We start from the raw sequence: 11643 nt of genomic DNA, 5'->3' as shown, positions 1-11643 counted from the left end.
GAATTGCTGCAAAGAAAAGGTGACAGTGACTTTGACATCCAAGGGTTTCCTAAAGGAAGTGCACGACTCCCTGATATGAGCAAGTCGTAGGCCAGCTCAGCATTTAGGCAGCAACACAGTTATGGGGTCATGACCTCCGGTGTTTTGGAAGTGTTCCTGGAAATTCTCAGCACATTCAGCTCTTTGTAGACGGTCAAAGGGCTCATAGTAAGGTAACTTCAGTGAACCACGAGGAGGTTCCCATGAAGAAATGTGTGCCATAGAATTGAAAACTGGACACAGGGTGGCTTGGTGTCAAGACCTAAGTCCCTCTCTATACTGAAACTGCGCCATCGACAGACAGAGAGCTGTGACTGACCATCCTAGATTCCAGTGCTTGGTAGAGGTTAGAGGCACTGCTGTAAAGCACAGGATCTGCCTGGCTGCCTCTTATTCTCAACGAGTGTTGATCACCTCCAAATCTAAAGACAAGGCTGATGGAGATGTCAAGAATGGGGAAACACTGTCCTGTCATATCCATCCCGGGGTGCCATGCTTAAGGTTCACATGCAGCGGGTAAAAGAGAGGGAACTATCTACATGCAGGTGTCCCAGAGGTTCTCGGTCACTAGTGGGACTTAAGTGAGCATACCTTGCAACCTTTTGAGGTCAACAGGGTCAAGAGCAGCCACAGCATCGGAGATCCTGGAAGGCCTGCTAATGCCGGCGTTATTGACAGCTCTCACACGGAACACATACGATCGTCCTTCAAAAAGTCCGGTGACGGGGTACTTGCAGATCTTTACCGGTGCGTCGTTACACTGAACCCAGTTGTTAGTTCCCACCTCACATCTTCAAACGGAAAAGAAGTGTAGAGAAGAGAAGAGCATGCGGTAGTCTACCAAATACTCAGGGGTGTGCTCTCAGGGAGAGCCGTCACCACAGGGGAGCATGCCATTTGGATATAAATTCACACCACTGAAGTACTGACTTCTATTGATAGTAACACAACAAACCTTAAAAGATACTGAATACATGCAATAGGTATCTCTGCATACATCCATAAAGAATGACTGGGTAGATAGACAAATAAACGGATAGAGGAGAGAGCTGGTAGATAAGATAGAGATAAGACAGGCAGGATAAGCCAGAAGGTAGTTAGATGTGGATCATAGATAAGAATCGTGATAAGATGGGAAATAGCTGGAAGGTAACGCAGACAAGATGGAGATATAAATAAATGATAGATAAGATAGGATAAGATAAAGTAGATAAAATTTAAATAGATGATAGGTAAGACAGTTGCATAGATGATAGATGAGCAGACAGATACATATCAGATAGATAGATAGATAGATAGATAGATAGATAGATAGATAGAATCAATGAGAAAAAAGCAGATGACAGAAAGATAGTTACATATATGCAGTTACATGGATAGACAGATAAGTTCAATCTTTCTGATTTAAATAATTTTTAAAATAATTCCCATTATCAAGCATGTTTACCCCTCCCAGTTTCTGCCTTCCCTCGCATGTGGATCCATTCCCTTTCTGTCTCTTGTTAGAAGAAAAGAATAGGCTTTCTAAGAGATGATAATAAAATAACAAAATAAAACCATCAGGTCAGAGTTGGACAAGACAAGCTACATTGTTGCCGACTCCTTTTGCAGCTGGGGCGGCAATATTTTGTGAGATTAGGTCTGGGGAGCCATCTCTCTCTGTCTCCACTGAACATCTTGCCTGAGCTGAGGCATCCCTGATGCCTTCCTAAGGTTCTGCCTAGGCTACTGGACAGTAAGATACCACTTTCTAGAACCCCCTCCCATGCAGAATTCAGAAGACTTTTGAAAATACAGTCCTGTCCAGAAACCCAGAAATATGGGCAAGATTAGCTTCTGTTTATCATAGGCTGCGGGATTTAAATACAAACTTTTACATAAAATGCCCAGCAGAAAAATGAAAGGTCAGAAAACTAGTCTTTTGGGCTCTTCAACTTGTAGAGCTGAACAATCATGTTAAAAAAAAAATCCCACCCCACTTGCTCTAATTGTCCTGCAGATTGGATTTATGGGATATCCCAGGGCTCAACCTACTAGTGTCATTTACCAATTGCTTTACCAGTGACATTGGAAGACCTGAAGTGGCACCACACTCCTGAATGGTTCTGTCAGCCTGCAGTGACATTACACATCCAAATGCGTTGCCTTAGTAAGGTCACCTGGGTTCCCGCCCCTATGGATGGAAACACAGCACAAACTTACTTGTCAATGAAGTAGCCAATGATGGGGCTCTCAGTAGTGGTGTTGGGTGGTTTCCAAGTCACGATAACGTAGTCTCGGTTGGCATCATGGCACTGCAGGTCCATGGGTGCCCCAGGAGCCCCTGTGACCAGTGGGTCAGCATCTGTGGTGGGGAAACATGTTCATATCGCTTACAAGGTGGGGTTACTGCCAAGCCTACCCACAGATCTCCAAACTCACATTCTTTCTGCTCAGTTTGATCGCTATCACTAAAGTATTTGTGTTTATTAACACAGCAGACTGATATCAAGAAATATAAATCTCTGTGTCCAGTGAATCATAGGCAGAGTCATAGCCACCTGTCCCCCAACCTTCACCCAGCCGATACCCTGTTCTAAAGGATATCTGTATTCTCCCTGAACACTCACACTCCAGTGTCATCTCCTTCTCCATGTCCTGCCTTTTTGTGTTTATAACCCCTATGTGAATGAGTAAAAATTACGATTTTTTTCAAATCATAATTACTTGATCTTATTTGACTTTTGCTCCAGAAAACAAGAAATACCTTTCCGCCACTCATGCATATATATTTAAACTAAGATACAAGAGGAAGGGAAACTTTTGTTTCCACAGGAATACACTGTTGGAGTAATAAACGTGGCTACATTCTGAAAACAAATAAATAAATGTTTGTGTCCACTTTTTTTTAAAAAAAAAACTTAGAATACTTAATCTTCTTATCTGTGACTTTTTAATAATTTAACCCGAAATTAAAATTATCTTTCTCCTAATTTTATCTGGTTACGGTGGTGAGCTAGCCTTTGTAACACCTGAGAAATGCCAATGGAGATGCCTTTATAGCTCAAATCTCTCAGAAAATGTGAAGATTTGACAGAAAAATAAGAATAACTTGTGGTCAAATGCCTGGGTAGAGTTTTCCCACACTGAAGGCCAGCAGTGCTGCTGAGAAAGTCAATACACCGAACATTTGATTTTCTTATCTAAAAATCCCTATTTATTCAGGAGCCATGGCTGCTGTGTACCCACAGAAATCTGAGCATTCCAAGGTGTCTGATTCAAACCTCCCTGGTGTACTAAAGGCCAGGGACTTATTAGTATCAAGCCTAGTGTTTCCTCTCCATTCATAACCTCCAGAAAGTGATCAGAACCGTTGTCCTCCCCCAGGTTTGAGTCCTGTTCTTCCTGCTCGTAGTGCTAACTAAGCAAAGTAATCAAACCTGCTTGAAGTCATTGCACTTTTATGGCACAAAACACCCTGCCCGAGACACACAGGAGAACAAAAGGTATCTTTTAATGACAACCCTAATAAAACCCACAAAACTCTGTGGGAGAGCCTGAAACCACAGCTCTGCTTGCTTATGCGATCTCATGGGAAGTGCAAGAGTGTGGTGCATATTTTTGTTCCTAGGGTAACTCACTCTAATGGCAGAGCCCTCAGTGAAGCTCTGCTCTAACTGCTGCTGAGAGACAAAAAAAATCTAACATCTCAATTGCTTTTATATACCACCACAACTGGAGCTGCAAGGGGATGAACTGAGGGGCCAGCTAACAATGACCAGCTATGTAAGACAAAAAATATGGTGGCCAGGGGACAGCAGCCATAGCTGGGGTTACCCAAACAGGCTTGGGAAGGAAGAAGCCCACAGAGGGCAACCTGATTGGATCAGGGCAGATGCAACACACTGAGAGAGGGACACAGATCAAGCATAGAGCACTGAGCTTTGCAGAGGGAACTCTCTCCAGCTGTGGCTCCAACAAGATTCAGCCCTGGTTCCTCCACAGGAAAGATAACCAAGTTCTTGCTTTGGTGTTTCCAGCTGGGAAACAGAACAACTTACGGATGTTGTCGTGAGAATTATAGATGGTCTGTGCAGATCATGCATGAACACACTTGTCTATGCACACCTACATACATGATGATAAGTGTTTACATGCATGCCGTCATTGCTATTGCCTGACGCTATGCCTGGAACATCAAGAACTTCTTTCTCCATCACATAATGAAGAAGGGAACCCCGATGAGCCTGGGTTGAAGCTTAGGCGCAGGACAGAGGATTCAGTCAGACCCAGGGCATTCTGTAACTGTGCTGGCTTGCCGAGACCATAGTAAGCAGGAATTAAGTCAGCAGAGATGAAAGAGGCACTGTCCTAGACTTGTGTCAGGAGCAGCCCTGCTTATACACTGAAGGCCTAAAATCAGCCATAGGCCTAAAATCAGCAACAGGCCTGACATACATGCCTGCTAGCACCAAGTCTTGGGTCTCTGTGGAAAAACACTGAAACAGATGCCTAGAAGCTATTGTAAACAAGCAGCTTTGGTGGAAAATTGCCAGGCTGAATACATAGACCTTATAGATAGGTAGCCTTGGTGGATAGTACCAACTTAGATAAGGACAAGTGAATCATAGGCGGAGTCATAGTGATCTGTCCTCTGAACCTTCACCCAGCCGATACCCTGTTCTGAAAGATATCTCTACTCCCCCTGAACACCTACGCTCCCACATCATCCCCTTTCCCACATCCTGCCTTTTTGTGTATATAACCTTTTGTGTAAAAAAGTAAAAATTACGGTTTGATCAGCCTATAGACAAGCCATGTTCCTTGTGTTCGCCTGTTTCCCCCATCTTCTCTTTCAGGTGATCTCCCCGGACCCCTGTTTAATGCCCTGCTGGACAGGACAGACTTGTCTGTCCCACCAGAGTCTAAAGGAGCCCGCTGCACTGCCATGAGATGAGTAAGATGCACAGTCACTCTGAGGGTCCTGCTTACTCACTACTCAGGGTCATGATGACTGACATGCCTTGCATTTTGGATATTTCTTGTCAGGGGAGTGTGCAATGCCCAAGGCTCACCATCTACTTTCCTGTGTCTCTTCCCAGTCCCCTCCTGCTATATAACTTCTTCCCGCCTTCTCCTTAGACCCCACCCCCACACCAGTTGAGGCACCTCTGACAAACATGAAAGCGCTGTGGTCACTGACTCCACCCCGGGACACGATCCTCAAGGTGTACAGCCCCTCGTCGTCCTTGTTCAGGTGGCTGAAGGACAGGGAGGCCTGGCCTTCTCCAAAGAACATCTTGGTCCACTTGGACTCTTTCAGCAGAACATCTGAAACAGAACCAGAGGGTCGGATGAGCTCAGGTGTTTCCCTTCCATCTGCTCCCAGAAGCTCCAGGATGAAGTTCAAGGTCAGGGCTGGGCTGTCAAGGTCATTTCCCTAGGTCTGTTTTGCTTCTGGCAGCTTTCACACCAGAAGAGGTGAGACACAAGTGGCCAAGGCCACTGTCCCACGAAAGACTCGGGAGCAGCAGTGAGAAGTCAACATGTCAGCAATGTCCCCGGCCTCATTCACCATGACACTCACCGTCACGGTACCACTCAGCTCGCGGCTGTACTCTCTTCAGATCTGGTGTCACCAAAAGCGTGCACTTGAGCGTGACTGTCTCGCCCTCTCTTCTGAAGGTGACCCCGAATTTCTCCAAAAACTGGACATCAAAATGTGTGTACGGGATCACAGATGAAAGCGGCACTGGGGTGGGTGGAGATACAGTTAGTGACCAGTATGTGGGCCTCTGTGTCAGCACACTAACACACTCAGAGAAGCTGCCAGCTGCCAGGTGGTTCATAGGACGTGCCCTTGGAGGGTGGGGCCTCAGGGTCTGTATCTTCCAAACTCATATGCTAAAGCCCTAAGCATCACAGTGTGAGGACAGCGGGGCCTTCAGAGGTGACTCAGCTTTGAAGAAATCATGAGGAGGGGCCCCGTGATGAGGTCAGCATCCTTACAGATGGGCAAGAGAGTGGGCTGTGTACCCAGGAGGAGGAGGGAAGACCATCTGCAAGCCAGGAAGCAGCCTTCCCCAGAACACACACTGGCAGCCTGGGATATCAGGCCTGCAAACCCAGAACCATGGGAAATAATAAGCCCTTGCCAGTCACCCTGCTGGGAGACAGCCATTCTGTCTTCAGGAAAGTAGCTTATCTGTCTTGTCATTAGGGGCGTGGTCATACAGGACACAGCAAACAGCATGATCCTTACTGTGTTTGCAGCTTAGGATCGGAGTCCCTCCTGAGCCCAAAGAGTGACTTTGGATAAGTCATGCCCACTGGACAGAATTTTCTTCTTTAAAAATAAGCGGTGGGACTGTTCTTATCCAAATGTGTCATTTCAGAGCAAATGCACTACCTAGATCTGGAGATGTCAACTAGAACCAGAATAAACCCTGAAAGGATACCAGGTAGAGTGCATGTGGCTCAGAAGAAAATCAATAGGTTTTGTTTATTTGGTTTATTTGGTTTATTTGTTTATTTTGTTTGTTTATTTGTTGTAGCACTGGTATGGGGCCTTGCACACACTGTGTGCACACAGTCCCACTGTGTACTAGTGGCAAGTACTCTACCACTGAGCTATATCCCTAAGTCTTTGTTGAGACAAGGTCTTAGTACATAGCTCAGGCTAGCCTTCAACTTTCTCTCTTCTCGCCTCTGCATCCCCACCGGTGTGCACCACCTCACTTGAAATGTAAAATTTTAAAACCAAAAAGCATCTGTGGTGTAGAAATGCATGCACGTTGGGAAAGTTCAGAAACTATCTACAAAACAGAGATGGTAATTTTGACTTGGGAGGATGAGTGGGCTGTTCGGAAGTTCTTACTAACTCCATGATAGCTCGGGTCCTTTCACAATAGCTGGGTCATGGCTGAACTGTGTGTGCTTTAAAGGGATTGACTCTATGCCCTGTGACCTTTGACACTAAGCTCAAAAGTGCAAATATAAATAAATAAATAAATAAATAAATAAATAAATAAATAAATAGAATTTACATTTGCTTAAATGTGTGGTGAACACAAGACTGCCTATTGTCACTGTGAGCTGAAAGCATTTTGTGACTACGATGGATATTTCAGGTCTCTCTTTAGAAAGATAAGACTTTAATGGAAGAAGTCCTGCAGTAAGGCAGATAACCTCAAAAGTCCAAGTATCCAGGGTGTGTAGGACTCCAGACCTGCAGACCTCCCTGCATCAACCTTGGCCTGCCTTATGCTTCTGGATGGTTTAATACCAGCCAAATGTTGCATGTTGGTCCATACAATTAATCATGCACTGAATATATATCTGGTGGTTGCCAGAGGATCTGCCCTCAGGAAATTCTTCATGCTAAGGCCTCATATATAAATGGAATCATGACCAAGCCAAACCCCACGTGGAAATTCAATTCTGGTAGAATCACAGGGCAAACTTAAACCTGGTCCTCAAACCATATAAGAGTTATGTTTGAAGTAAGTCTTCATTTCTGGTGGCCTCAGACTGGTGGCCTTCCTCACCTGGACCAGGTCAGCACAGCTCTTGGTTGTCCCAGAGAAAATCTAGCCTGGGTCACAGGGAAACGCATGTCTTACAACAGGGCCAGTATAGGTCAGTATGTCTGAGAAACCTATTTGCTGATAGTGAGATGTCAAATCTTGTGAATTCAGACTCCATTTTAGAGAGCCTGACCTAAGTTTGAACTCAAGTAAACTAATAGTCGGGTACCTAGCATTAGTTTCTGAGTTACCCCTCAACAAAACATGAGCCTAGCTCCAGTCTCAAGACTAATCCCCAACAAGACCTGTGTCTCCAGGCTACATGCCCAACAAGACCAGTGTCTCCAGGCTATTACCCCAACAGATCTGTAACCCCGGGTTACAAGCCCACCTCCTGCCTAATGACTATCAATGCAAAAGGAAGCAGACATTAAATTTATGATATGACTCCCCGCACCAGCCAATTATGTTAAAGGCCATGGTAGCTCTCCAATTAGATGCTTACACACACACACACACACACACACACACACACACACACACCACTTGTAGCTTTCTATAAAGCCTTGCCCCAATAGATAGGTGGGAGCCTTGCCTCCCACCACCAAAACCATCCAGCATAACAGTGGTGCACTGGTTGACCTCTAGCTAGCCCAGACATAAAGGCTCTACTGTGATTACATCGGATCAACTCCTGTCTGTTTTCTGGGGGGATCGCTAAAGTTTCCCTGGCGCTACAATAGGTGCATAGTGTTTAAAGGCAAGCGGATGGGTACTGAAATTGACAATGGAGCAAGGGCCCACATGCCTCAGGAGCATGGAGTGTCCTCACACACAAACTCTGGCACCACCATAGATCTTAGATCTGCTTAGGAATTTCTGTTCATTTCTTTTTTCCAATTCAGATATATATATATTCTCTACACATGATGGTTTCACCTGTGTCTAAAAACATCAGCTTGCCAGCAGAGAAAATTGTCGCACACTAACCCTGGCTGGGGAAATCCCAGAAAGGAATTAGAAATGTAATTTTAACAAAGATTTTTTTTAAGCTGAAAAAACACTCACTTCTTACCTTTCTGTTATGTCACTAAACATCCTTCTAGACAAAGACACCCAGGTGTACTTACGTCCGATTGGGAGTCCTACTGAGTGGAAGGGCTCCTCATCTCCTCGGTACCCTGTAAAGGAAATTGGGTGATTGTGGTGCAGAAAGAGACAGGCATGGACAAAGGCTTTCCCCCTTCCAGGGCACATAGCAGGGACGTACTTCTCACCACTACCGCAGCATTGGTAGATACTTGTCCATGGGGATTAGTAGCTACTGCCGAGTAGGTGGCTGTGTCCTCAAAGTTGGCCCTTGGGAGAGAAAGCAAGTTTGTGAGATGCTCAGACAATGGTATCCTAAACTCGAACAAAGCATTCCTGGAAAGCAACAGTGTTGCCTGGATGGCTTGTGATTTATTGGAGAATAGCGCCAGCTCTATCTTGGAACGGAGGACAGGGCATAGTATTAATTATAGATACAATGAATGCCTGACCCCAGCCTATGCCAGACCTGCACGCTCAGAAAGGAAGGGTAGAAGTGCTTCCAGGAATCGTTTATTTCACTCTCAAGGAGAAATCGCTGGTCTGCCTGACCTTGTTTTGGAGCCTAGTCTGTCATTTCCCATGGTCACTAGGAAGCTTCTGGGACTTTGGGCCACAGAAGAATCCTTCCTGCTGGGACAATAGAGACCTATGTCTAGGAGAGTCCTGCACCTCTTCTATAGAGCGGGGTTTCTCTCCTGCCTGGGGACTGATTGGTCTCTAGCTAGCTCAAGGTGGTCCAGGAGGTGGCAACTGGTCCCAACTTCCAAAATGTCTTCCCATTCTGGAACTGTGTCTGCCACTGTCCTGTTCTAAATGGCTCTGATATCATAACGTGATCCAGCTGCTAAGAACTCACTAGAGCCCCAGGCAGGAGCCAGAGCTTGTATTTAAGATCTGAGCAGAAATTCACGAGCCTTCCTAAATGTGGAACACCCTACTGGTAAAGGAAAGCAGATCCAAAACCCCACCTCATCCCCCAGAAGGACTTCCAAGCCAGTAGGTGATGTGGAGAATCGCAAATGGTATACAATCTCCAGATTGGAATGACCCACGCAGGTGTCATTAAAACTCCCAGGCTCCACTCCACCTAAGAAATGGGCATGTGTCTATCCCAGGAAGACCAGGACCTTAAAATGGCAAGGGCACAAACTCTCAGGGTGCAGAGTTCCCATTTCCCACTTCCATCTTTTAGAGAAGTGAGGTCACTTCTGTGCTTGTGAACTGATACCCTTTCAACTTCCCCAGTTCATCTGACAAAAGAGAAGCAGGCAGCTTCATGTGTTCTGATTTATGCCAGGTTCTCTGTTAGGTCCTTGTGGGGGGGGCGTGTCTGGCTCTCACTTTCTCTCCTGTGTGTACATATATGTGCCCATACATGTGTACATATAGATACATGTGTGTGCGTGCATATGAAAGCCAGAGGTCATCCTTTGGAAGCGACTCTTGATTTTTGAGATACGGTTTCTCATTGACCCAGAGCTTAGGACTAAAGTAAGCTGGATAGCTAGAAAGCCCCAGGTTTCCACATGCCTTCGCCTCACCAGTGCTGAGATTACAAGCACACGCCCAGCCTTTTCCTATAACATTGTTCCGGATCCTAGAATTTGGCAAATGGAAAGATTGGAAAACAAGATCCACATGACACCAAAAGTCACATTCCTGTAACTGTTTTTCTCCAAAATGGAGCGGGAAGGGGTAGCCCACTGGGAGAGCCCTTAATCGTGGGAAAAAATTGTACAAGTTCACTTTTGAGAAAGAAAAACTTTGCCCAAGTCTCATTTTTAAGTAAATTAAGCCAGAATTCCCCAGAACAGAGAAAACCTTTTTCTTGGCCTAACTCTCTTTGATGTAGCATTTAGAGCTGCTGATATTTTCTTTGACCAAGAATTTAATATCTCTAGCAAAAGGGAAAGAGAATTTTCAAAGACCTCTGCTGTCTGTGGACTCCTTTCTTTTCTCTCGGGAGTTTCAACCCACTTTTGCTGTGTCAGACGTGACATCCTGCCCCCTGTAAATGCCACTGCTCACAGAGGTCAGCCCAGCCCTGTCCATCTGGACACTCACACCAGCACATAGCGTTCCGTTCACCTGGGAGGAACAAGCAGCTGCCACCCATCAGTGCAGTGCCGCGCTGCCCTGATCTGGTAAGGAACCAATCAGATATGCAGCTTGAAATCCTACATCAGTGCAAAAGAACAGTGTTCAGCGGGAAGTTCCACAGTATGGATGCTTGCTTCACTGACACCCACCTCTGTCAGCAATAGTCCACCCAATGGGGAAAATGACAGCTTGGTGACCACAGGCATGGCTGGGGGGCCTGGAAAGCTGATGAAAAGAGGCAGTCTCCAGCAGTGACCAACAGAGCCCAACAGGGGCCGCAAGGTGGCACAGACGGAGCTTGGGAGTAGGAACAGGACACTCACAGCAACCACGCAACAGAGAGCAGAGTTCATGGAGAAGCCTGGGCAGGACTTCTAGGAGAAGCCCAGAGATAAAAAGATGGTCCTTGACCCTGCAGATCACCCTAGCCTCAGAGCTGGAAAGAGGATTAACACCTGGGCCACAGAGAGCCCTCAGAGGCGTGTGGACACAGATGGTACCTGAGTTGTCCAGTCAACTGCATAGATTGCACCATCTCCAATTTCATCAAGAGTCTTCCGTGTTCATATGATGGTTTCCAAACTGAGTTTCCTTTGTCACACTGTAAATTTCGTCTACTTCTAAGCCCATAGTAAATGCCTGCGCTCGGCCATGCTATGTCCTGTTTGTATAGCTAAGGACAGTGTTGAGAAGTCTATACTGTATGATTTATATAGTACATCATTTGTCTGTGCCTAGGCCTTGGTAAAGCTTGACCTGCTCTGTTTAATTGAGTGGTATCCTTTGAGTTCAAGGTCGAAACTTGTTTCTATTTGTAACTGCTCATCTCGGCAAGTCAGGGCCATTCTCAATAGTGGCCAATCTGAAAAATTGCAGAAAACATGGCTGCTGAGACTGTAATACTATA

At 45.7% G+C, this 11643-nt stretch overlaps 1 protein-coding gene across 2 annotated transcripts in view; it reads right to left on the bottom strand.

The window, feature by feature from the left end:
* Myom2 (myomesin 2) overlaps window positions 1-11643 on the bottom strand; it is a 69686-nt gene that overhangs the window by 41473 nt on the left and 16570 nt on the right. For both annotated transcript variants that reach the window (XM_028766343.1, XM_028766344.1), the window contains exons 7-13: window positions 8815-8903; window positions 8675-8725; window positions 5606-5770; window positions 5188-5349; window positions 2242-2383; window positions 631-830; window positions 1-6 (exon numbers count right to left, since the gene is read on the bottom strand). The exon at window positions 1-6 is cut by the window's left edge and continues 48 nt beyond it. In XM_028766343.1, the coding sequence (XP_028622176.1) occupies window positions 1-6; window positions 631-830; window positions 2242-2383; window positions 5188-5349; window positions 5606-5770; window positions 8675-8725; window positions 8815-8903 (815 nt within the window). The remainder of the gene's footprint in view (window positions 7-630; window positions 831-2241; window positions 2384-5187; window positions 5350-5605; window positions 5771-8674; window positions 8726-8814; window positions 8904-11643) is intronic.

This window comes from Grammomys surdaster, unplaced genomic scaffold (genome assembly GCF_004785775.1).
Source record: "Grammomys surdaster isolate TR1022 unplaced genomic scaffold, NIH_TR_1.0 167, whole genome shotgun sequence".
NCBI classification, from domain to species: domain Eukaryota; kingdom Metazoa; phylum Chordata; class Mammalia; order Rodentia; family Muridae; genus Grammomys; species Grammomys surdaster.
Note: the sequence above shows the minus strand (reverse complement) of the source record. Positions and strands in the feature narration are given on the sequence as shown.